A 27,986-nucleotide genomic window follows, 5' to 3' on the forward strand; every position below is an offset into this window, starting at 1 on the left:
TTGTCTTTAACACACACTTACTTCAGGATAATTAGACTAAACTAAGATTTATTAAAAATATCAATGTATTCATCTTTCTACTAAGTAAATGGATTGCAGCACTTTGCCCTGCAATGTACTGCAGGCCACTGGCAGCGTGTACCTGTGATGACTGGCAATGTACTAACAAGAGCCCTGGGTAACCTCCTAGAACAGAGCAGGGCACTAGAGGCATATGAAGTTATAGCGCCCTCCTTCTCCCAAGTCTGTGCAATACTTTGGTGATTCAGTGCAAATATCAGCTGTGCCCGTCCGGTGTCACTGGCAGCACTTAGACTTGTTCTTCTTCGTGTTTTGATACAAGTTGCTGTCATTGCTGTTTATCCCTGAAAACATGAGACAGAATTGACCGTGATCAAAATCACATATAAACATAAACAACTTCATCTGAGAAGTGACAGGTTAAATATTAAGTCATGCTCAGAACTAAGATTATGCCCAGCAGCTGCCCAAGAGGCTGCGGCTCGAGATCATCCGCAGCTGCTGTCTGGCCAGCCCTAGACTGTGACTATGTACATGGCAGGGATATGTCACTGCTGGGCTCCGAACAAACCTGCAGACTTGGGGGTATATTTACTAAACTGCGGGTTTGAAAAAGTGGAGATGTTGCCTATAGCAACCAATCAGATTCTAGTTGTCATTTTGTAGAATGTACTCAATAAATGATAGCTAGAATCTGATTGGTTTTTCAAACCCGCCGGAAAACTCTCAGCTTGATACATTTACCCCCTGGTCTCAGGTGCACCAGAAATGATCAGGCCAAACAGGACATTAATGGTGTTGTCTTCTGTGTTTGGGTAGCCGGCTTACCAGTGACTATAAGAGGTAGCACTTGGTGCTCATGTCTGGGTGTATGACGATTACCATGCAGTAGCAATTACTTACTTTTTTTTACTAGTTTTCTGATTTTTCTGGATAATGTGTTTCCTGATATATAAAGTATAGCTAAGAAGACAGGTAACATGTAAGCCCTGCTTGCCCAAGAAACAGATGAGAACAGTCATACTGAATTTCTACAATACTGAACTCCATAAGTCATATCTGAATAATCATACGTTTACCCAACCTGGCCTTGAATACTCACTCACTACGTCACCAATCCTTCTGGCATTGGTTTTCTCCAGCTCGGCTAACACGCTGGACTCAAATGTCAAGGATGCAACGCGGAAAAAGAATTCTTTCACATTGTCACCTAGAAGAACGTTGGAAAAGCTTTATCTGAGATTTGTAAATAAAATGGAAACTCCCTTATTTTGAATATAAACCTTACTGGTGCATTGTGTGAATTTAACTGGTGCAGTGACCGACACATACTACAATGGTTTTATAGCAGCTTGAAAGAACACTGCAAGAACCTCGTTATAGCTAGACATTCCGTTGGGTAATATTATATAAAGCAAAGGTTGCAGAGCCTGTTCAACCTTCAGCAACAGAGTATGTTTTCTGCATCTTCTGAATAGATCATTTTCTCCAAGATATGCATTAGAATATCAAAACAAAGTTAATTGTTTGTTTATTTAATCATATAGATACACAGTTAATTATTTTTTTTAAAAAAAGACCGGTCCATCAACCATCAAGTTAAACCTTTCAAAATCCTAATAGCGTTGACAAAACAAAATCACACACGAGACAATTTCACAATGACAAATGGTAATCTGATAATATGGTATAACATTATATAATAGTTCAATCAAAGACATTTTCAAGAACATACTCTGATTTTTTTACACTCAATGTCATGTGGCAGGTTTTTAAATTGAGTAGTAAGCAAATATTTCTAAACCAATATTTCCTTAAAGCTGTATTACCAAGTAGGAACAAATGTTCATAGGTGGCCCCTTCCCCTAGGCAGAAACCCAGGGGCTGCTCCATGCGGCCATTTCTCCTGTGTATCCTCCGTTTCTCTGACAGCCCCGACCAATAACCAGGGAGGGGGAGGCATGAGCAGGAGGTCCAATCACAAGCTGTAATCTAGGAACTGCAACTTGTGATTGGTCCTCACGATCATACCCCCTTCATCAAACTTAAAGATCTTTATTTATTTGCTGGTTCTGTGTTACCCCCTAGCCCCCCCCCCCCCCCCAAAATATTTTCTCTGTGGTAACGCAGCTTTAAACTAAGTAATATAGGAATCAAGGCCCAAAATATGTATTCGGAATTAAAATTGTGACTTCTACATAGATGCACCCATACACTTATATTTCTGCAGTCATATATCTTACGACACGTGCAACTTTAATTCTAGCGTATAGATGCACCCGACAAAGTGTGGCAGTCATCATCATCAACTAACTTGCCCAGCACATGCAACTCCTACAGATATGACTAAGTCAAAATCGGATGCTTCTCTAAGGGTCTTGGGTGGTCATCTCAATGTCCTTATTGTACTGAACTTACATTGCCAAACGCGCAAGATAAATGCAACACAATTACAGAGTGAAATTGTGAGCAAGTGCAACATATTTTATACAAGTCACATTTAATGTGGTGTAAACTGACGTGCTTTTAACTGTAAATAAGGTGCTACATGTGGTCAGATCTGAAGGATCTGGCTGCTTGTAGAATTAATGGTTTAGAAATAGTGACTCTACTGTTCATTTTGCATTTACAAAGAGACTGGTGAATAGCACTGCACAGTAGCACCATGTCAGAACTTGTACTTTGTCTTGTAAACAATGAGATTGAAACATGTTGATCATTTATTTGACTTTGCAACTATAAAGCATCTAACATTAGTCTAGGAATTTATTCAGAATGTGTTCGCTATTTCGCTGAAAATTAACAAAATATTTGGACTGTGTTGGTTAACCTACAATAATTTTAATGATAATTTAGATCAAAAAATGTGCAAATCTAATACAATCTGCTCCCCCTACAATCTATGTTACATGCAGCAGCTGGATTTACTTTCCTCGCAAAATGTTCTTCTGCTGCTGCTCTGTCAATCCTCACATTGGTTGTCTGTGCTTCAGAGGAACAAAAATAAAATATTTCTAAAATACATGGCATCTTTTTCTACTAAGCAACCATCTTATCACTAAGCTAACATTACTGTATGACTGAAGCATATAGCCCCACTAAGCACTTTCTCCCCATGATGATTGCAGAGCAGAAGTGATAGTACAGAAGTCTTTGTTTACAAATTATCATGGCAACAAAAGACTTTTACATTTATGGATGTCCCTTCATATATAATAATCATGATGAATAATTCAAATGACCCATTATGGATAGAATAATCTTTTAAATTAATAAACAATACATTTAGTTTCTCTGTTTGTGTCTGATTTGAGGCGGGTGCGTTTTGTTTTGTTTTCAAATGAATGGTCATTGGAACCATGTTAACAGTAAAATTAACCAAAGCATCAAGCTCTCACTCACCTTGATAAAGACCATAGCACTCGGTGAAACGCGTTGGAGGGAGAGATCTCTATGTTTTATTCTGGACTTATCATCCTACTTGAATGGGAAGTTACTTTTAGTGTGTTCACTATCCCGGGGCTTCTGAAACATCTTTGTGATACACTGCGATAATTTACCCTTCATCCAGTATTTAAACATATTTTGTATCATATGGAGGGATATTTTATTTTATAATGTGAGTGCATTTTAAAATGAAAGAATATTTGAATTTTAAAACAATATTATGCTAGGTGCCCCTTATCTCTATTTTTATTATGATGAGAAAATCGTCAAGGTAGGCAACAAGATACCTTCAGAGATAGAAAATCATCATATGAAGACTACTGGACATTAAGGGGCGTATTCAATTGTGAGCGTTAACGCTGCAAAACGAGCGCTCGTAAAATATTACCGTTTATACGGTAATATTGCGCGCAAAAAGCGTTAATACGGTAGTTTACTCGCAGAATTTCAGCTCGCCGCTCAGGGAGCGGCAAGCTGAAATTCCGCAAGTAATTACCATATTAACGGTAAGATTTTTCGAGCGCTCGTTTGTTAGCGTTAACGCTAACAATTGAATACGCCCCTAAAACTTTTAGTAAGTCTATGACCACTAGGGGGAGCACGTTTGAAAAACTCTTCGGTTGATCACTGTTTGGTCACTTAAACACAACTTTAAAAGAAGGTCATCCAGTAGGTTCTCCCACATTAGAGGAAGAGGAGTTTGATCACTAAATCACTGTAAATATCGAAAAGGAGTCAAAGTGAATTGCATTGTGGGAATAAGGATGGGAACATCTTTTAAAAAAAACGCAAGCCAATAAGCTGCATGTAGGGAGACATCACTAAAGTAAACACCCACAGATGATGCCTCCCTGTATAGAGTACAAAATATAAAAATAGCCATAAGAATCAAGTATGAGGAGACTCGGCCTTACCGGTTAATGAGGACACAGACCAGAATTCTGCCTTCATTTCTTTAGCGACCTTTATAGCATCCTGCTCTATGAGCACATACTGAGAAGGGGACTGCAGAGGAGATAACACAATATCATGAACACATGCATTCACTGTAATCTTAGGAAAGTTATGAGATCTACAATAAACGTTTATACAGTTAATGACAGTGGGCCAAGAAAGCTCACCAGAGTACCATTTAAGTAATATGGAGTATTGTGCCTTAGACATACACATAATTCATACAGTGAATAATTTTCCAAGCGATACCAAAATGAACCTCAACCTTGAACTACATAAATAAATAAGCAGCAGGGGATTAATGATAAATATTGGCTATAACTGTAGCTCCAGTAAAGCAAAACTCAGTATCATGGGCTGTAAAACTGCAGGGAGTTGAGGTTTCCCCCAAGTCCAGAACGGAATCTTGGAGAGCATTAGGAAGAATAGAAGTGATATGATGTTACTTACAGCGAGATCCTTCTTTAAGCCAACCAGAAAAAGCAGCACAGAGGACGGGTCATTTTCCTTTAGTGCATCCTGAAGCCACTGCCTGCCAGTCAAGTAAAGAAGTGTCAATTATCATCAATGCCAAAGGAAAAGCCAGTGTCCTACTTGTTACAGGCAGATAAATAACAGATCTTCACTTACTTGGTGTGTTCTAAAGATGAAATATCTGTCAGATCAAAGGCTATAACTATAGCTGAAAGAGACAAACATATGTACTCATGAAAGAGGTCAATGCAGCAATTAAACGACAAATCAGTGTCTGACTATTGGTCCAACCCACATTGCAGTCCAAGGGCTAGATTTACTAAACTGCGGGTTTGAAAAAGTGGAGATGTTGCCTATAGCAACCAGTCAGATTCTAGCTGTCATTTTGTAGAATGTACTCAATAAATGACAGAGAGAATCTGATTGGTTGCTATAGGCAACATCTCCACTTTTTCAAACCTGCCGTTTAGTAAATCTAGCCCCAAGCCTTATAGAGGTCACTATGTCCTAGAGCAGCGTTTCCCAAATCCAGTCTTCAGGGAGCACTAACAGTGCATGTTTTCCAGATCACACAGGACATAATTATTATTACCTGTGGATCTTTTATAATCAGCAATGAATACACCTGTGCTCCGGCAGGGAGATATGTAAAACATGATATGTAAAACATGCACTGTTAATGCTCCCTGAGGACTGGATTTGGGAAACACTGTCCTAGAGAATTAATAGGCTGCATTCCTCATACTGATTTAGCACACAAAACTGCTGCCTCCACTATGTGTAGCCGGCAGGTGCAGCTGAACTGTGTGCAAGGACATGTGGATAGCGCCATCTACTGTGCAGGCTTCATACTTGGAAGAAAACTGACAGTATTTTCTCAATAACTTTTTAATTGAACTAGTACACAATCATGTAATCATAATGAATAGTCTTTGATACGCACTTCTTTAGCTGTAATTATGTTTATAGGACATGCATAACAGATTGTAAAATCATTCTAACTTTAAAGAAAAATAATTGGGTTTTTTCTAGATTGACCTGCGCGTCTATCATGGAGCAATGTACACCATAGGACAGTGGTTCCCAAACTGTGTGCAGCGGCTCCCTGGGGTGCCTCTGCCATCTCACAGGGGTGCCGCAGCCAGGGTCGGTCGTAAGCAAGGCATGGGACTACTTGGTAATTTTTTAGGCTTAGGGGTGCCTTGATAAATTTAAGGAGACCCTAAAGGTGCCTCGAAATGAGAAAATTTGGCATCCACTGCCTTAGGATATCATCTAAAAAAAACTATTTCAACTATAACAACAAAACACAGATTTGGTGTAAATAGCGCTCATGAAACAAAAAAAATAATAATTCCCCTCCTATTTGAAAACAGTGAGTCAATGCAATTTTCAACAAATACAACAATCATTAATCCAAGTGACAATAGGTAGAATTTCAAAGTAATGTCCAACAACAGTGTTAAAAATTCTGTAAGCTCTCTGGAATGGTGTGTTCTTTTGTTATGGGCATGGTTCATTCCTCTCTCTCCCAGAGAAATAAAACAATAAAAACATAGTGCAGACAGCACCTTCTTTTGTATTCAATATATTAAATGATCCCCAACAATATTGAATGTTTTATAAAAGTGCAAAAAAACAAACTAAAAACGAACAACACACAGGGTAATTGTTACTTGTTAGAATCTCTCATAATGACCGTGCAATCCATACAAACAGTGTCTTAGACCCATAGATTAATATTCAAATCACTCTGCAGCCTATGCGCTGTTTTATTGCTTATCTTAAGGGTCATTTTCTTTTTACTAGTATTATGTTTTCAATATCAGCATATGTAACTTATATTATGTAACTGCACAACTGTAAAATGAAAAGAAACATTAAAAAGCAGCAAAGGTACAATATGAGGTTTGTTATACTAACAAACGTCATCACCAATAAGCACCAAGAAGACTGTCATACCTTGAGCACCTCTGTAGTATGTGGAAGCAATGCATTTAAACCTCTCTTGCCCGGCTGTGTCCCACCTAACACAAAAAAAAAAAACACTAATGAAAAATTGCCTTTCTAGTACAGATTTCTTATTTTGATTTTTAGTTCTGAATACATATGTTCCAATTTGTAATGACTGAAAACAAACTGTTTAAGGGTCTGAGCACACTTATGTGTGTTTCACACGTTTATTGTGTGTTTTGAAAGCACATATTTCTAACAGAAATGAGACAAACTCTATTTATGAAAGTTTTCTAGTAAAATATTTAATACATTTGAGTGAATGCATAAGTATAACACATGATTAGGATCCCATGTATGGAGTGGATGTGAATGGTAGGTATGGCTCTGAATGTGGTCATCTTGGAAGAGGGATTGTAGGATTAGATCACCGGTGTAGTAAGCTGGTGACATGGTCATTACTGAGTACATACATGTAGCTAGGGTGTGGTTCTTTCTCCACACTCGGCTTCTAAGTAGAAGTCAGCAAAGCACAGACTACACATTCTGCATCTTGTTCTATCGTCAGGGATCTATTTTATGGAGGACCAGTCACTGACATACACAGGTTCCATCCAAGGTATCATCACAAAGGTCCATTCATTCCTTCCTTACAATTTTGATCATCCATTGTATCATGTTATACAAGAAAAAGCACAGTTCTGTGGCATAAACTGCTGGTTTGCATTATATGGATGCTCTTGTTATGTATGGCATTCACCCTCTTACACAGTGCTGAGATAGGCTAGAGATTAGAAATCATAGCAAATGTGTTTTTGGTTATAGATGTCACTTTAACAAGTGACACGTCAGGAAAAATAAGAGGAGCGGTTTAGAGTCAATTGGGCCACATTTGGTACTTACAGCTGTAAACTGAATGGAATTCCCAGGATCTCAAACCTCTCCATCTCAAAGTCCACTCCAATCGTAGCTTTGTAGTTTTTATCAAAGGTGTCTTTGCAAAACCTGTAAACAAAAGTAACAAACAGCATTAGTGTCTGGAAACAACACACTCAGCATTAAGGACAGAGCTGAATATGGAAACAAGGTATCTAGACATGTAGTCTCTGTAGTATAGAATACAATATCCACCCTCTTGTAGCTAATGCCCACCTGGGCGCAAGCACTACCCATTTGGAGGTAGAGGGCCTGATTCATCATCGGATGTAAGTCGCATTGTGTACCGTATTGTGTATGAAAGTGCTCTGCGCATGCTCATAAAAGCATTTACGCCAGTTAACACAAATGCATGCAATTCAAGTCCAGATGCAAATGATACTTCCGCCAGTATATGATTCGGAGGGCAGGGAGGCGGTGGGGCACAATGGAGAGTACGGGCATGCCAAGGCCGAGCGCACATACATCCGTCAGATTCAAGCTGTGGGCACGTGATTTTCTTTTAAGCCGTATTATTTGCAGCAGCTACAGGGCAGGTGTCAGTGCTGACTGATCATGATGACTGAAATGTATGTATGCAGGGCCTGATCAACCACTAGGCTGATCAGGCTGCAGCCTGGGGCGCTGAGTCCTGGGGGGCGCAGCGCGGCACACTATCGAGCTGTTTTGTTTTTTTTTGTTTTTTTTCTTCAAGTGCCGGCAATCGGCTTCTTTCTTCCGCAAGTTTCTGTACCCAATCACGCAGCTAACAGCATCTGACGCTGTTAGCTGCCCTATCAGTGTATTGCTTAGTGTGGTCAAGTGAGATCTCACATCTCACGTGACCACACTAATCACACAGAGCGCGCCCGCGGTGACAGTGCAGCTTACAGCGTCGGATGCTGTTAGCTGTGTGTGAAGATGACAGAAGCGCCGGCATCTGGAGAGAGGAGGAACAGAAGACAGCAAGGTAAGTGCATCTTGTTAAATATCAGGGGGGTGTCTGACACATCGGATGTGGAGGAGAGGGGGGGGGGGATTAATGAACTGGCCAATGGGGGGGGGGGGGAGCTTATAAATTGGATATGGGGGATTTTATTATTGTGCAGCATGGTTTCACCATAAGATCCTGTTGATCCATCTGTTTTTATACGTGTTTTTGATTTTAACAGTTATATTTATTTGTTCAGTTATGTTATGGGTGACATTTATTGTCATTAAATGTTGACTCCATTTACTTAAACATCACATTGTAATTATTCTCCTTCTAACTTTACCCTTATAACATCATCCACATAATTGTATACCAACCAGACTTTAGCGCTGTTCTTATTTACTTTATTATTTAGGGAGTGGACTCTCCCTCGTCTTTTTGTCCTAGTCTGGTTAGCTGGACACATTAGCATATATCAATCAAACTCTTACAACTCAATTCTGCTGTGCGCACCCACCTTTCTTTGTGGATTAATGATCTGGCTAGTATGGATTGAATTAATGGAGTGAAAATGGGAAGGTAATGAACTGACTAGAGGGGGGTTTATGAATTGGATAGGGGGGATTAAGGAAAAAGCAATGGGGAGGTAATGAACTGGCTACAGGGGGGGGTTAATGAATTGGATGGGGGGGTCATAAACTGTCTGGTGCGGGTTGATAAAAAGGACAGGGGGATGATTTGGCTGGTAGGGGAGGTGATGAAATAGCTTGTAGGGGGCAGGATCTCTGTATTGTGTGGCGGTGATGTGGATGCTGACTGTGGTTTCAGCGGTCACTAGAATACTAAATACTAGATAGACAGGGCTGGTAAATGTTACTATAGGAGTGTAAATAATTTTCATATATTTTATTGTCTGTCTGTACTAGGGGGTTGTTTTGTATTATTCAGGGTTTGTTAAAATTTGGCACTATAATACAATTTTTGCAATTTTAAATACAGGACTCCCAAGTTTCCAGAAGCCAGGCAACGGACAACGCTCCAAGAACAAGCAAAAGGGAACACCAGGTAGTCTACGCTGCAAGATCAGGTAAGAGAGGACGTGCATAATGAAGTGTGTTTTATGTATTTATTAATGTGTTACAAATATATATATATATATATATTTTTTTTATTTACACACACATTGGGGGGGGGGGGGGGGCAACTAGTGTAGTAGCCTAGGGCGGCTGTGACCCTTAATCAGGCCCTGTATGTATGCCACAATATGTGTTTGCAAGTAAGAGATACTGTAAAAGTGAGTTATGTACAGTACACATTAAGAACATCCTGATTTTAAATATAACATATGCATTGTGCGTATCCTGCCGTGTGTTCCGTCTGTCTGCATTCAGCAAATACCGTATAGCCAGAGCGTACTTATTCCCTTATTATTCCCTTATTACAATAAGCGTACTTATTGAAATGGAAACGGTTTTTCAGATCCGCGTGTACTTGTATCCTGGCACACATGCGTGCAATTTGTGGCCGATTTTAAAAAAACACGAATTGTGTTCAAATTGCGTTCCAAGAAGAATCAGGCCTAAAGTCTATATGTATACTGACAAAAGCTCTACCAATTGCTGTCTAAGCATAGCTCTGGGGCCTTAGGTTCAATTTCAAACCAATCCAATCCAAAGACATTCTGGTAGGTTAATTATCTTCCGACTATACTGACCCTGCTGTACTGTGCATGAGGTAGATTAGAGTGTAAGCTCCCCTGGGGTAGAGAATGGTGTGCCTGCACAATATATGCTACATAAAATAATAATAGCAATAGGTTTTTTTCCCTAACACTGTAACTCTTCTAGAAGTAAAACCTCTGAGCCCTCTTACCTATTTATCAAGCATGTCTTTCCCACTGACAGGTCGCCGACCACAATAACCTTGGAGATTTTAAATCTGCTGGGAAATGAATGAAATACAGGAGAAAAATAAATCTATGTAAATAATTATACATACAAAAAGTACTGAATGGTAAAACAGATTTTTCTGCACATTATATCATCATAAACATTCAAATATATTTGCAAAGTAACAAAGAGAAAGCATTGGAATATAGAAAGTTGTCTGTGTAATTAATTTCAGCCATGTCAAGACATAGGTAAGAATTGTATTTGTCTTTCTATTTACTCTGCATAAAAATGCTCATTTAGAAGAGAACACAATGTTACGGCCTGAACATAAGTGAAAAAATTTGACCACAAAGTTGCATACTTAAGTGTGTAAGTATATATTTGTGTTATCTTAATATACAAAATACAGTATAAGAAAATGGTTGCATCAAGATATGTTTTAAGTTTGGCTTGATTCAACCGTCTACTGGATACGTTAGTCATCATTGACTGGTGTTTAAAGTGTTGAAAACAGAATTATTTTTTTTAAACCCCCATCATCGTAAAATTGGAACCAGTGCTCATAGCCTAGGGTGGTTACCGCCCAAGTGCAGGGCAATCAGCGTGGGAGACCCCCGGGCAATCAGCGTGGGAGACCCCCAGGTAATCAACGTGGGAGACCCCCCCACACACACAGACAGACACACACACACACACACACACAAAAACTGCAGATTCACAGATCAGAAGCTGTCCGCTGCTGCCCCTCCAGATCAGTGGATGGACTCAATGTGGGGTTTCCACAATGCCAATCATTGTGCTTTAGGTACCCCCACCACCCGGGCACCCTAGACAACCACCTTGGTTCGCCTAGTGGTAGTGCTAGCCCAGAGAACACATATGAAATGCAATTTTAAATCCCTTTTTACTGAACAGTGGAATTGACAAGACAGTTGGAAGGCATAACATACGTCAGTTATTTAACATAATCAAAAGACTTGCTTGGACTTTAACAGGTTAATTACTCCGCTCAGTAAGGAAGTAGAGAAGGTTCCAAAGGTGGCAGCAGACTGGTTGTTACTATGGTAAAGATTGAGCTGTTACACTCCTGTATAAACAGCACTGAATGTAGTTACAGAGGCTGCTCTGAACTCCAGGGGAAAAACCACATTGAATGGGCAGCTTTCCCAGAAGAAAGGATGTTTGGGAGAGCCTGGGTGGGATGGAATGAGCACAAGGGATCGGCAACATTCACTTGTACATAAAGCATAAACTAAGAATTATAACTGACCTTTACAAGATGTAAAAAGCAATCCAGTTATATTAGCTGGTACAGTACATCAGCTGTAAGGGTTGAGCACTGAAGAGTTACAGACATCTAGAAACAATTTAATTCACACTTGCCAACTCTCCCGGAATGTCCGGAAGACTCCCGAATCGTCTGGGAGACTCGCGAATCCTGCCCGCTTTCTAGTGAAGTGGGCAGGACGTGAGCCTCAATGACACGATTTACGGGGAATCACGTCATTTTGGTGCCGCAAAGGAGACGCGACTGCCCCCTCTAGCCATGCCCCTTCCAGGATCTCCCGGAGTTAAAAAAAAGTAAAGAGGGCAAGTATCATTTAATTAGATAATCTAACACTCCCAGCACCTCATATTCCTGGCAAAATGCCTGTAGAATAAGGTGCTGTGTGTGTTAGAGGATCTCTCAAAGCACTGAGAGCTTGGTGAGATGCCCCCATGGTTTCATTAAAAGTAGGAAAAGAAGACTTTTGGGGAAAAATCTGTTGTGGGGATTTCCTGTAGTGCAGCATTAACTGGAATGGTAGCCATATATTCCCTGATATCACTGACAGTATCAGCAACTTGGGCAGATGTTGCACCAATTACGGTCTCAAACCAAAAAAAATGCAAGCCTTCATATCGTCATGGGACATACCCACAAATCCCATTGGAAGATGACGGCTGTCAGGCTGTGTGTGTCTTCTGACTGCACTAACGGGCACCCATTATGTACCAGAAGTGATCCAGACACTCGGCCTAGGTGTGGAACAGGCAGATCTTGTCCAATTTGACCATCCACAAGTGTCATAGGCAAACCAAGTGGAGTTTCCTAGTGCCTGGAGCACTGTATAATTGAGGTGGCTGGACCCTGCCCCTGCTTCACATGGCTCTGCTTGAAAAGGGAGAGCTGTGTGCACCTAACAGTAGTGCATGCAGCATGGCCCTTGTATATTATAAGGACAGGAAGAGTTGGAGAGCTGCCAAGCACTGTCTAATATTATAGTCACGCCCCCATGCATGCTGGTCATGCCCGATGGCAACGTGGTGTGGAAACCCCTCTCTACAAATCCTTTGTTTACCCCTGAGTGTGTATGGCCACCTGGAGACCTAGGTGGATGTCACACACTTTTATAATGAGAAAGAAAATAAAACCCAACTTTATGATGAAACTAATAATCTCTATATCAAATCACTGCAGGCTGTCAAAACATAAAAAATGCTCTCACACTAAGTGTTATTTGCAAACCACAACAAAATGCAGAAACACACCACTTCCTTTTATGCACAAATTGTCTGCCAAGTTCATTTCAAGGCGAATGCCACTTCCCAGTCTTTCCAAATGCTCCTGTAAAATAAATCTGCTTATCACTGTGCAGATCTGTATCTACAACTGGAAATGTGTATTGTGGAAAGAGTGAAATGTCACTGCAAACTCCAAGTTATTACTACCCGCCTCCTTCATTCAAACCCTTTAGTTCTCCTCCTAACACACTGCTTGATTTAACCTCATTTATATCTTAAGTCAGTGGATCCCAAACTTTCTCAGTTCGAGGCACCGTTGGGTGTCTCCATAAATTTTTCAAGGCACCCCTAAGCCTTAATAATTACCAAGTAGCCCCCCACCTTGCTTACCACTGGCCCTGGCCACGGCACCCCTGTAAGATTGCCACGGCACCCCAGGGAGCCACGGCACACAGTTTGGGAACCACTGTCTTAAGTTAATCATGAGAGTGAGGCGATTTCAGGACATCTTCATTAAATGTGACACTTTTGTAAATTTCTACTGTGCCTGCCCACAGAAAAAAGTGGGCGCTTATGTCCAAATACGGATTCGGTACCTGCGCCTCTCTGCGGGATGGGGGGGGGGCATGGGCATGTGTGTTCACGTAATTTCAAACTGAGACGCATATATGTCTGTCGGTAGCGGTATCAATCGTGGGTGCCTGATGGCTGGTGCAAACAAACACTGGTGATGAGGATGGCCGCCAGGATTTTTGATTGGCTGGTTATGTATTTAGGTGTATGTGGGTGTATGCATACCTGGCGTCAACCTGCTGCATATACTGCAGGTGTAGAGCTGGATGCATCTTGAGATGCCTACGACTCCTATTGTCGTGTATACTCTATTTTTACATGCAGAGTTATATGTCTAAATCAGCATCAGCAGAGTTTTACATTTACTATAACCTGAGCGTGTTAAAAAGCATTTGTGAGCATTTGTGTTGCAGGTTTGCACTTTTCCAAATGAACTTTACTTATATATATGCTTGGCCAGTCTGGTAGTTCTTACTGTCCTCTCTGTGTGTGTCTAAAATGATAGATTTGTCCCTGAAAATGAGATCATGTGATAAACGCATTGGCATGTGTATGGTAGAGCGGCTCTAACCATGCACCTTGTATATAGTTAAAAGTGACACTAATCATTCTGCTTATTACAGTTGTACTAGAGTTGAAGTTGCATAACAGTTAAAGTACATCAAATAAGTTGCTAATGAGCAATATATAAAAATAATTTAAAAAAATGAAAGAAAAAAAAAATGGAAAAAAACCCCAAATGGCACTGTGCTGGAGCCTCAGGGGATGGGCACCTGGTGCAAGAGCCTAGCAACATCTCTAACACAATGCACAGGGTAGACTGGTCTTGGTCTCAAAATTGACCACAGATCTGGTTGCTTGAAAATCACGTACAAATGAAACTGAGATGGCATATTATTTATATAAAGTAACAAAACTTCCTATATGGAAGTTATTTTGACAATATATGTCAAAAGAAAGTAACTGTAGATTGTATGTGGTGTAAATGGCACAGTATGTGGTTGGCATGGGTCAGTATGCGGTGTGAATGAGATTATATGTTATATTACATGTAGTAGGAATGAGATTGTATGTGGTGGGAATAACGCTGTATATGGTGAGAATGTGACTGCATGCAGCGTGAGATTGAGGTAATAAATTCATCTCCTAATATATTTTGAATATGTTAAGTGTAAGTAACGCTGGCCACACATAGACCAATGCTGCTCCATCTGAGAGACAGGACCAGCATCCACTGCACACACATAGGAAGCCAGCGAGACCAAATTCAGCCGATCATTGCACAAGCTGAACCTGGAGCCTGTAAATAAAGTCACATAAGACGACAGCAGTCATTTTCTGACCACTCCCAGAACTTGTCTGCCAGTGTGGTAATATTTATATGCCTCCGTCTGTGCTGGAAAGAAAAATTGAAGCAGTGAACACTCTGCCCAGTTTCTGATGTGTATTTTCTTCCATTATGTGCACTTGACACAAGATCAGAAGATGCTGAGATTATAACTGCCACACTGATGTCTCGGACAATCTTAGTATCTCTAATTAGTTTGCAGAATGTCCAGACTGGCTTTATATCATTTAACATTGTGATACAGATCTAGAAACTAGGGTCCTGATTCAGAATTGAACATGTGCCAGTATGGGAAGCGTAAAATGCATTTTTTTGGCACTACGCATGCACACAAAACTAGTAAATGCTACTAGCGAGGTGAGCCAAGAGGAGTTCCAACGCAGGCTGAGTACACTACAGGTGTATTCATGCAAATATATCCGATTCAGACCTGATCACAGATGTACATACATCTGTCAGAAGCCGTATAATTTGCTGATGCTCAATCCCTGGTGTAAATATTAATGATGATCTGCAACACTAATTGGCGTCTTCTGATTGGCTGGCAGAGTTTTCGCCCCTCAGACTACTAGACATAATGCTGATGATGATGATGATGAACGGCAGCAGCAGCTAGTCAGTGCCACTTGGATGATTGCATAATCATAATAGTCATTGCATAATCACCTCACCAGATGATAGCAGTTCATTCACTGTTCATGGTTATTTAACAAAATTAAGTGGATGTTTCTTTGTGTTCTTTTGCACTACATAAAGAAAAATGAACCATTTTATTTTGTTTCACATGTGGCTGATTCCTCGATAAAAAGGTTATCTCTCCATCATACTAAAATATGACAGCGCTGTAATTACATAAAACACCATAATGATGTACAAATGCTACTAATATAGCGTTCATTGACAATAAGGCTCCCCATATCTGTGTAAATACTGTATTCTTATGACTGAAGTAAGTCTGGTGAGTATGTTATTGATTCAGAGCTGGACACATCTTGAGATGCCTACAGCTCTGAATATGGGGAGAAAATATGCTATTTCTGTAATCTACTTTCTGGAGGTGAAAATACACCAGAAATGAGTCCAACTCTGAATCAGGCCCTAGAAGTATGCATGCTGGCATGAGCTCTGTAGATATATGTAGATCTAAGCATATATGTGAAAAAATATAAGTGTTGTCTATGAATGTAGATGTTTACTGTATGTCTCAATGTTTCCATACATGTATGCAGTTTCCACTAATTTTTCTGTGCCTCCCCCACAACCCTACCACCCTGTGCTGTAGCGTTCCATGCTCATAAAACCTACCACCAGGGGTGTCGAGAGGTGGGGGGGCGAAGCACTTGGACCTGAGACTGCCTGTGGGGCAGAGGCCTGCACCTGAGGATGCCTGAAGTGTGTGCTACTCTTTTCTCTCTTTTTCTTTGTTCACTTTTTAATTTTTAGTCTGGCAGGCGTGGGGGGAGTGGTGAGGACCCTCGCAGCTCGCTGCTCCTCCTCCCCCTAGTAGTATGGCGCACATTACATAGATGTGCTGGGCGAGACATTCACACCAAGCACCAGTACATTTGACTGGGACTGTTTTGACCATTGCAGCTCCCAAATCAGAAGCAGTAATGGAAAGTGGAACTGTGCATTTCACATGCATTAAACTCACTCGAGCAAGGCACAAGTAAGAGGGGGATATAGTAGTCCTGAATGTAGAAAAGGGAGTGTAACAGAGAAGTGCTTGTGAGTGAGACTATCCTAAGACAGAACAGTGGGGAAGTGGGAAAAGGAGGAAAATAAACAAATAAGAGGGAAGAAATCAGCAGGATTCTAGGACAGAGGAACAGGGGAGGTGATGGTAGAGAGGGATAGGAGGACAGGGGAGGTGATGGTAGAGAGGGATAGGAGGACAGGGGAGGTGATGGTAGAGAGGGATAGGACAGGGGAGGTGATGGTAGAGAGGGATAGGAGGACAGGGGAGGTGATGGTAGAGAGGGATAGGAGGACAGGGGAGGTGATGGTAGAGAGGGATAGGAGGACAGGGGAGGTGATGGTAGAGAGGGATAGGAGGACAGGGGAGGTGATGGTAGAGAGGGATAGGAGGACAGGGGAGGTGATGGTAGAGAGGGATAGGAGGACAAGGGAGGTGATGGTAGAGAGGGATAGGAGGACAAGGGAGGTGATGGTAGAGAGGGATAGGACAGGGGAGGTGATGGTAGAGAGGGATAGGAGGACAGGGGAGGTGATGGTAGAGAGGGATAGGAGGACAGGGGAGGTGATGGTAGAGAGGGATAGGAGGACAGGGGAGGTGATGGTAGAGAGGGATAGGAGGACAGGGGAGGTGATGGTAGAGAGGGATAGGAGGACAAGGGAGCTGATGGTAGAGAGGGATAGGACAGGGGAGGTGATGGTAGAGAGGGATAGGAGGATAGGGGAGGTGATGGTAGAGAGGGATAGGAGGACAGGGGAGGTGATGGTAGAGAGGGATAGGAGGACAGGGGAGGTGATGGTAGAGAGGGATAGGAGGACAAGGGAGGTGATGGTAGAGAGGGATAGGAGGACAAGGGAGGTGATGGTAGAGAGGGATAGGACAGGGGAGGTGATGGTAGAGAGGGATAGGAGGACAGGGGAGGTGATGGTAGAGAGGGATAGGAGGACAGGGGAGGTGATGGTAGAGAGGGATAGGAGGACAGGGGAGGTGATGGTAGAGAGGGGTAGGAGGACAGGGGAGGTGATGGTAGAGAGGGGTAGGAGGACAGGGGAGGTGATGGTAGAGAAGGATAGGAGGACAGGGGAGGCGATAGTAGAGAGGGATAGGAGGACAGGGGAGGCAATGGTAGAAAGGGATAGGAGGACAGGGGAAGTGATGGTAGAGAGGGATAGGAGGACAGGGGAGGTGATGGTAGAGAGGGATAGGAGGACAGGGGAGGTGATGGTAGAGAGGGATAGGAGGACAGGGGAGGTGATGGTAGAGAGGGATAGGAGGACAAGGGAGGTGATGGTAGAGAGGGATAGGAGGACAAGGGAGGTGATGGTAGAGAGGGATAGGAGGACAACGGAGGTGATGGTAGAGAGGGATAGGAGGACAAGGGAGGTGATGGTAGAGAGGGATAGGACAGGGGAGGTGATGGTAGAGAGGGATAGGAGGACAGGGGAGGTGATGGTAGAGAGGGATAGGAGGACAGGGGAGGTGATGGTAGAGAGGGATAGGAGGACAGGGGAGGTGATGGTAGAGAGGGATAGGAGGACAGGGGAGGTGATGGTAGAGAGGGATAGGAAAGAGGGACAGGAGAGCTGATGGTAGAGAGAGATAGGAGGACAGGGGAGGTGATGGTAGAGAGGGATAGGACAGGGGAGGTGATGGTAGAGAGGGATAGGAGGACAGGGAAGGTGATGGTAGAGAGGGATAGGAGGACAGGGGAGGTGTCCTAGTCCTCTATGGAGGGGGCCCAAGAAGTTGCACTACCAGGGCCCTAAATTCCTCTTGGCTGCCCTATCTACCACATCAACTCCGAGTAAGATAAATCGAAAACCTCCAGTTCCAATTCCACCTATAATTAATTAATAAAAGTATTAGTCAACACTTTTACCTTACCCTGCAGAAGTGTCAGACTCATAGTTATATATGAACATACCTTACCCTGCAGAAGTGTCAGACTCATAGCTACATATGAACATACCTTACCCTGCAGAAGTGTCAGACTCATAGTTACATATGAACATACCTTACCCTGCAGAAGTGTCAGACTCATAGTTACATATGAACATACCTTACCCTGCAGAAGTGTCAGACTCATAGTTACATATGAACATACCTTACCCTACAGAAGTGTCAGACTCATAGTTACATATGAACATATCTTACCCTGCAGAAGTGTCAGACTCATAGTTACATATGAACATACCTTACCCTGCGGAAGTGTCAGACTCATAGTTACATATGAACATACCTTACCCTGCGGAAGTGTCAGACTCGGTTACATATAAACATACTTTGCACCAAGGATTTGCTTACCCCACAGTCCCCGTTCTCTGCTGCTTGCATGCACTGCTGACTTTAGGATGAAAGGAATCTCTGGTTTGCAGACACACTTCTTTTTTGAAACACTAGAATTGAATAGAAAAATATAACTTTTTTACAAATACAAAACAATGTATAAAGCTCAAAGTTTGTTATTTGTGTTACTATGTCTTCAATTATAATAACCCTTTGCCTTCATGTCACCCATTTTTGATTATCTTATAAACTTATAAATCCTCTTTGTTAAAGTCGTGCTCCTCAATTTGACATGGTACTTTTACTGTATATTTTCCATAAATTACATAGTTTGCAGAACATGATTACATCGGTAAATAGGATTTAGGAGTGAGGAAGGTTTGGAACAGGTACACTGGTTCGTAGCAGTGGGACATGAGACTTCCTTTTGCGGATCAAGATTATTAAAATGAGATAAAGGGGTGGAGAGGGCACAGTTTTGGGGGAGTGCTTTTCTTTGTGGAAGGGTACAGAGCCAGAGCTCTGATCTGGCGGAGATTGAGTCCTATTCTATACTTTTAGTGGAACCCATTTTGTATCTTCCAGCTCATTTTTAGGAGCACTTTGTACAATGTAAAAAAAAATGCTTTAAGCTTATACTTTTTCACAGTGTCTAGGAGCAGTTTTGGATCGGCCAAAAAGTAAACATGCACCTAGAAGTGTGACGTTTGGACCATCTAGGCCAGTGGCAGAGAATAAGTCTGAGCGGCCTCTGCGTCACCTGACCTCCTCTGCACACTGCAGCACGTCCAATCAGAGGTGGAGGAGGGAGTGCACTGCATTCTGCATTACATCTACAGTCATGGTCAAAAGTTTTGAGAATGACACAAATATTGTTTTTCACAAACTTTGCTGCCTCAGTGTTTTTAGACCTTTTTGTCAGATATTGCTATGGTGTACTGAAGTACAATTACAAGCATTTCATAAGTGTCAAAGGCTTTTATTGACAATTACATTACGTTTATGCAAAGAGTCAATATTTGCAGTGTTGACCCTTCTTTTTGAAGACTTCTGCAATTCGCCCTGGCATGCTGTCAATCACCTTCTGGGCCACATACTGACTGATGGCCGCTCATTCTTGCTTAAGCAATGCTTGGAGTTTGTCAGAATTTGTGGGTTTTTGTTTGTCTGTTTGTTTGTCTTTGATTGTTGTTTAGTTCTTTAAAATGAAGGAAATTTTTGGCTCTCTGGGAGGTTGGAGCACCGCACATGTGGCCCTTGAAGTATGTCACATTGCCATCACTGATCTAGGCGCATCGATGATAAAACAAAGCGTTGTGCAATGTGCATCCAGCGAGCTTCGTTAGATATTATACAGATTATTGCAGCAACTCCCAATTAGCAAAAACTGTGCACAACTACAGACTACGTCTTTTTCCTCAATCGTTGCTATTCTTTACTTTCCTCGAGCTGCACGCTTCATGTGCAGTATATACAACCTTTTTATATAATCATATGTCTATACTTGCATCATACATTTACATGATCTACCATATTAAGACTGAGTTTATCTTGTAACTGCAAAAAGTTGTATCTATAAAGATTAACAAAATGATCACCCTCCCAATGATAAGTAACAGCTTCAAAGGGAACTTGTTTCTCCTTTAGAAACAGAACATGGAACTCTAAATATCTCACAATTTTACATAGATTTGTAAATGTTGCAAATGCTCTTTCAGATAATTATAATTTGTAACGAGGAACGTGTTCATCTTCTTCACAGATGCTGGTTTTGATGTTTGTGTTGTCTGCGCTCCAGGCATGAGTTCCATGAGTTCCACCTAAGCAGCAGCTGAGAAAGTTAACTGTAACTTCCTGTCTGGCACTACTCATTAGCCAGTTGTGTTGTTTTGCTGATCCTACTTGAATAGACATGAAGACCTGAGGCCACATGCTGAACACTGGGACCACCCAGGGTGAGGCTTGGTAAGGAGAAGGTTTCACATTACACACTTGGGAGAAGGAAGAGAAACTGGAGAATTCTTACTTATAAATATATATATATATATATATATGTCACTGTAATGGCATGTCTTTCTATTTTGTTTCATTATACAATCCCATAGCAATTTATCTTTGTGTTCTACATAGCATGTGCTGTAACAATTATTATAAATTATACAAAGTATTACAACCATGTTGTAAGACAAATTTGGCAAGAAGGCTGACATTTCATCTGTGCCAATGACTTAAAGATGGCTGGGGCATCCATTTGGCTATAGAGCAGTGATAGGCAACCTGATATACTTGGGAGACCGCATGAGCAGCCCTTTATCCCTCAAAAGGGCTGCACGTTACCCTTAATCTTAAAAATAAGTTAAAACAATACATTTCATTAAAGAGACACCTATCTGTAATAACACATCAGCAGCCATGTTAAACAAGTGTTACAAGCTATAACAAACAAATCTGACAATAAAGCAGTAAGGACCCGAGGGCCGTATGTTGCCCATTGACAATCTTTAAGACGTGTGTTTCTTAAACAGTTTCATATGGGACACAGGGTGTAGGAATATACAAACTAAGTATAGTACTACAGCGGCGCACGGAGGATTTCCCCCCGCCGACCCAAAAAAAAAAAAAAACCCAGAGAGAGAGCTGCTGCGCATGTGCAGCAGCTCCGTTTCGCCAGCGCTGTCCTATACAGCAGCCGCGGCGCTGTCTAAGAAGCGTCTGCGGCGGTGCTGTATACAATACAGAACCGCCGCGGACGCTTCTTTGACAGCGCCGCGGCTGCTGTATGGGACAGTGGCCACTTAGTTAGCGCAGGGGGGGTTTCTAGAGACTCAGAAACCCCCCTGCGTGCGCCACTGTACTAAAATGTGCATGGCACCGACTACACCTAATAGGGACAGACTCTTCAAACTCTCTGACATCAGATAGATGGCATAGTGATGGAGGCTGGGTATATGCAGAGGAGCAATCTACAAATCCAAGTAACATTAAGTACACTGCACTACATACTTGTCTAACTAAGTTAGGCAGGAACTTAGGATATTATAGTAGGTTAATTGGCTCCTATCAAAAAATTTACACTAGTCTGTCTGTGTGTGTGTTAGAGAACTTAGACTGTAAGCTCCAATGGGGCCGGGTCTGATGTGAATGAGTTCTCTGTACAGCGCTGCGGAATCAGTGGCGCTATATAAATAAATGGTGATGATGGTGATGATGTGTTGGAAGTCTCTGAAACGTCAGGTCTTGTGGGGTGTTCCCAGTATGCAGTGGTTAGTACCTACCAAAATTCGTCCAAGGATGGACAGGTGGTGATCTGGCAACAGGGTTATGTGCGCCCAAAACTCAATGATGCGCATGGGGATCTAAGTCTAGTCCGTCTGGTCTGATCCTACACAAGAGCTATTGTAGTACAAATTGCTGAAAAAGTTAATGTTGGCTATGACAGAAGGTGTCAGAACACACAGCTTGCTGTGTATGGGGCTGCATAGCTGAAGACCGGTCAGTGTGCCCATGCTGACCCCTGTCCACCGCTGAAAGCACATATAATGGGCACTTAAGCACCAGAACTGGACTATGGAACAATAGAGGAAGGTGGTCTGGTCTGAAGAATCACACATTCTTTTACATCATCGATTACCTGGGGAAGAGACGGCACCAGGATGCACTATGGGAAGACAACAAGATGGGGGAGGCAGTGGTATGCTCTGGGCAAAGTCCTGCTGAGAAACCTTGGGTCCTGGCATTCAACTGATTGTTACTTTTAAACATATCCCCTAATTAACCATTGTTGCAAACCATTACTCCCCTTCATGGCGGCGGTATTCCCTGATGGCAGTGACCTTATCAGCAGGATTATACGCCCTGCCACACTGCAAAAATTTGAGGAACATGACAAAGGTGTTGAGGTCTTGTGGAGTCCATGCCTCGACGGGTCAGAGCTGTACTGGCAGCACGAGGGGGACCTACACAATATTAGGCAGGTTGTTTTAATGTTGTGGCTGATCAATGGATATATGTAAATATATTTACAATATAGAGACTATTATTGTGTTAATTACACAATGCTAGACTCATCCTTTAATAAAATATCATCTTTTCTTAGGCTTATACATACTACTGTTACCTCACAAGCCACTGCACATCTCTTGAATGTTTTAAGAAGCTACTACTAAATTGTCTTCCTGGCAGATATTACAAGTTAATTGCAGCGACTTGTTAAGTAGGGATTCATTACAATTGCAGATCACTGCTTATAAACACTGTAGTGGGGGAGGGGATCTGCAGCAGAGGAGTACAGTACATGTTTATCTCTAGGTGGGGGAGGTGTCAGTTTATAACACTAATATCTTTTTTAAAAATGAATACATTCCATGTCCATGAAGACGTTATATTCTGCTGAAGTATAATGCTGCTCAGGGCTGGCGGAACAGTTTAAGCCTGGTAAATGCGGCAGGAGGTTATCATGCTTACCGGTGCGCCCCACCACCCCATCAACGCTGCGTGAGTGTCTTCCCTATTAGTCCCCATGTCCCACTGTGATCTGAGCTGGGATCAGAATAGGTTCCTCGGTGTAGACGGGCAGAGGGGCGCTGAAAATACCAGCGCTGGCCCTGGTGCTACGGCTGTCTAAATGTAACTTTTTATAACAACAGTGGTGTATATTTTCTTCTGGGGCTAATACTATCTACAGTACAATATCACTACCTGTGTCTAGAGCATTGGAATGCTCAATACTGATAAACCCAGATCCATGGCATGTCATATTTATATATTGTAAGCAGTTTGGTGGCAGGAACTTATCTCCTATTCTAGGTATGTAGGTACTTGGGGCTAGATTTACTAAACTGCCGGTTTGAAAAGGTGGAGATGTTGCCTATAGCAACCAATCAGATTCTAGCTATCATTTATTTAGTACATTCTACAAAATGACAGCTAGAATCTGATTGGTTGCTATAGGTAACATCTCCACTTTTTCAAACCTGCAGTTTAGTAAATATACCCCTTGGTGTTACTCAGTTTATTTTTCATATATAATGTCATATAAATAAAGGTAATTATATCCCTTAGGTAACAAGCAGAGGGGAAGGGTAAAGCAGCCCCCAAAAGATTGGGGGACCTAGGGTGTACACATATCTTATGGCACCCCAGCCTATATTGGTACATTAATGCTCGGACGACTCGGCATGACATTGCAAAGTAGCAGCAGTAATCCACATAGCCATTGTGTCAGATGGACTAATTGAGTCGTAACAAAAATAATACAATATTAATGCTGTATCGATAAAGCTGGATATATAGCAAGATATGCATGTAAATCAGTGACACTACACCAGGATACATCAACTAATTATTTTCTAGAATATAAATATTTTCTTAATTACTAGCATAACTCTTCCTTACCTGGGGTAGATCTGCCACAACCCGGTCTCGCCGCACTGGGGGTAGGACGCTCATCGTTAACAGTTCTCAAGTCTAGGTTATTGGGATAAAGGTTCCTATTATAGGCAAAGTAAAGCAATAGAATAATAATAGCTATAAAAAACAAGACTTACTAGGATGATCAATAAAATATTGGCCATGATAAATGTAGTGATTAACTGATATGAATGATTAAAACATAATAAGTAATAAGTTTAATAATAAATAATTTTATGACCAAATATCCAACTAACTTTAGAGACAACAAAGTAAGGTATCAAAATGGCTGTGAGAATAAAAACAAGGATAGTGTTTCAGTCTATCAGAATGCTGAATTTTTGGATATTTAGTAAACATTCTGAGTTAAGGCTTTTCAGTATTAATAAACACAACTGTATTGGAAAAATGGGTCCTGAAAGAGGTATTTTACGTCTAACGTACTGTATGTATGTGTTATGTTTGTTGTTATGTTTTTATATGAAAATCCACTGAATTATTTTGTTACTCTCTTTGTTATTGCCAGGTTTATATTACAAAAATGATTGGATTGAAAACAATTGGATTGTAATGTTATTGTTGTTAAAGGGGTCGTCCACTTTGGAAAGGAATAGGAGAGCCGGCTCTCACCCCAGCATTTAATGCTATAGAGGATTCTGTCTCTCCATTGCACTTTAAAAGAGCTCTACGGGCAGCATTTCCATCACTGCAAGGAATATGAGCATAGACACTATCTAGCCAATAAGTGGGACCCTCCTTTTGCAAAAAATACAGACAATATTGATTAATAATACCAGACAACGCCTTTAACTTTCTGCTAGCTTCTAGTGGAAAAATAAGCTTATATTTAAATGACGCCTACACTGCTAATATAGTTACTCCAGGCCCCTACTGCTCAGGTTATGCAGGGATGTAACGTAAACATGGTTCCCCCACAGAGACTGCTCCTAATTACACAGCGGCATCAAGGAGACATCCTGCTAAGTTGAAATCATGAATATTCATAATCCTTGTACTTCAACCATTATCTTCATTAAGTCACTGTGATCACAGACTTGGTGAAATGTATATGATTAGACTCAGTGGTTGAAGTGGACATTTAGAAGTGGCTGTCTGCAAAATGTAATGGGAATGTTAGCAGGGGCGGACTGGGCCACGGGGGACCGGGCTATCCCCCGGTAGGCCCCGACCCTGATCGCTCCCCTCTTCGTTGGTGGGGGGAGCGGGTAACTTTAAAACAAAAAAAAAATGCTCATGTGACCGCGGCGCACCCCAACTCCTCTCTGCTCTGTTCACACTGAATGTCGGCCGTGACGTCATCACGCCCGACGTTCAGTGAGGACCGGCGCACAGAGGAATCGGCAAGAAAAGAGAAGACAGAAGAAGAGAAGAAAGAAGCCGATAGAAAAGGTAAGCGCAAGAACGGAAGCAAGGGGGAATAAAGGCAGCATGGCAGAGAGTGAAGGGGGAGCACAGACAGCATGGCAGCGAGTCAAAGGGCAAAGTCATATGGCAGATAGTGAGAATGGGCAAAGGCAGCATGGCAGAGTGAGAAGGGGCAAAGGCAGCATGGCAGAAAGTGAAAATGGGCCAAAAGCAGCACGGCAGAGAGTGAAGGGGGCCAAAGCAGCATGGCAGAGAGTGAAGGGGGCCAAAGCCCAAAGCAGCATGGCAGAATGTGAAGGGGGGCCAAAGCAGCATAGCAGAGTGTGAAGGGGCCCAAAGCAGTATGGCATACCACTGTCTACAACCCCAATTTGACCACGGATTAGACTTCAGAAAGGAGGAAGTTTCCTTTGAATGTGACCTGCACTCTTACAAATTACAATGCTGAGTTTGACATAAGAACGTTTGCTTAGTATGAAATATGCAACTCTGTCCTGCTCATGCTTGTAAAAAGGTGTACGTCTACGTACGCAGATTTGGTTCTTGTGTCTCCTTACGCTTGGGGAGGCGGAACAGGGGCAGCAAGGGGTGTGCAAATGCAGACTGCATGCTGGCACTTGTAGTGCCACAAGTGTGCACTATAAATGGCATCTTGAAAATATCTTTAATTAAGCCTTGAAATACTAAGTGTTGCCCCCTCATCATAAGTTCTTATTGCCCCCATTATAAATGAAACAATATTGCCCCCATAATCAAACAATCAATTTATATAGACTCCTTAATAACATAATAAATGAATACTGGTTCCTTAATAAATTCTTATTGCGCCAATAATCAATAGTTCAATGTTGATGCCTTAATAAATATTTACCGTATTCTTTTTCCTGTCTGAAAGGCCAGACAGTACAAGCAGCATTCTGTTATGTCGCCTATCAGAACCACATCTAAAGCAACCTGCCTTTTATTGGTGGACTTGCAAATCAAAGCTTCATAAATAGCGCAATTCTTTACATATGTAAAATTGTAGTGGTGGTTTCAGAACCGATGCTTTGAAATCTGTGTACGATTTTCCTATCTATGAAATCTCACGGTTTACCGCACATATATCCGCTTAAAAACATACAGTTTTGCAAAACTGCACTTTAGTAACTACCCCACAGAGAGAAAATGTGCATCAATAATAACTATAGGTCTATCATGGAGAAAAATGTATTCCAACCATAAGACAAAAGAAGAAAAGCTGAAATGTAAACTTCCTGTCTGTTTACTAAGCACACCGACTGGAACTATATGTGTCTGCAGAAAGCAATGCAAACTTTTGGAAGCAGACTTTTTAAAGTGCTCGAAAGACTTCATTTTATTTTCCAAGTGAGAAGCAAAGGCGAGAGCCAGAGAACACATTCAGACACAACATCTTACCTCACCCATAAAACATCTCACAGAAACAGTTTTCATAAATCCCTCTGTGTGCGAGAGAACCACTGCTTGATCATCCTATAACAATGCTGCACAAAGCCTGGCTGGGGTGAAATCTGCAGGATTGTGGCAGTAACATGAGAGCAGGAAATTCCAAGAGATCTGAACCGCATCTAACACAGACATCAGTCCTTCTCCATGCACTGAGCCTACCCAGAAACCGTGTGTGTGTGCAGGGCAGGCATGACAACAGCTTGTAACAACACAAGCAGCATCACTACAACGTGCAGATATATAACGTTTCCACAGCAATGGGAGTGCAGCGTTACACACACAGATGTATCTATTTTATTAACACCTTTTTGTGAAATTCTCATTTGCCATTTCTGCCAATACAACTCAATACTGCATTAGTCACTATCACACATATACAGCTGTACTTTTGCATTAAATTCTCCCCCTGTTTAGTGTATATTAACTGCTTAGTAAGTTATCCTCACAGTGTCTGTGTGTGCATAAAGATATACCCAGCTTGTTCCAGACACCATCTGTCAACGTTGGGCAACAGATGATCCGAGACTGAGGGAGTCATCTTACCTGTCAAAAAATAAGCACCCACTGGAGATGAAGTGTCACGCTGTTTCCCACTCCACTACACACTACAGCTCGGGGTGCAGTGAGGGAGATGGAGGAGGCGGACCAGCTGCCTACAGCTGCTTCTGGTTACTGTGACTCAAATATCTCAGTCGCCTGGTTATTATTCTCCAGCCCTGACTC

At 41.8% G+C, this 27,986-nt stretch overlaps 1 protein-coding gene across 3 annotated transcripts; it reads right to left on the reverse strand.

Annotated features, from left to right (window-relative positions):
• Positions 1 to 30: 30 nt before the first annotated feature.
• Positions 31 to 27,953, reverse strand: RAB34 (RAB34, member RAS oncogene family). 3 transcript variants are annotated; one of them, XM_075196823.1, is made up of 11 exons: positions 27,807 to 27,953; positions 24,393 to 24,464; positions 19,017 to 19,108; positions 10,571 to 10,636; positions 7,753 to 7,854; positions 6,859 to 6,923; positions 5,053 to 5,104; positions 4,873 to 4,954; positions 4,383 to 4,473; positions 1,124 to 1,231; positions 31 to 365 (listed from the first exon to the last, which is right to left on the reverse strand). In XM_075196823.1, the coding sequence occupies exons 2-11, from the start codon at positions 24,444 to 24,446 to the stop codon at positions 298 to 300; spliced, it is 780 nt and encodes a 259-aa protein (XP_075052924.1). In that variant the 5' UTR covers positions 24,447 to 24,464; positions 27,807 to 27,953; the 3' UTR covers positions 31 to 297. The 3 variants fall into 3 exon arrangements, with proteins under 3 accessions (XP_075052924.1, XP_075052922.1, XP_075052923.1); XM_075196821.1 differs by having other exon boundaries at positions 10,571 to 10,639; XM_075196822.1 differs by lacking the exon at positions 27,807 to 27,953 and adding an exon at positions 27,213 to 27,450 and having other exon boundaries at positions 10,571 to 10,639.
• Positions 27,954 to 27,986: the final 33 nt, after the last annotated feature.

The sequence above is a fragment of the Mixophyes fleayi genome, chromosome 2 (genome assembly GCF_038048845.1).
Source record: "Mixophyes fleayi isolate aMixFle1 chromosome 2, aMixFle1.hap1, whole genome shotgun sequence".
Taxonomy (NCBI): domain Eukaryota; kingdom Metazoa; phylum Chordata; class Amphibia; order Anura; family Limnodynastidae; genus Mixophyes; species Mixophyes fleayi.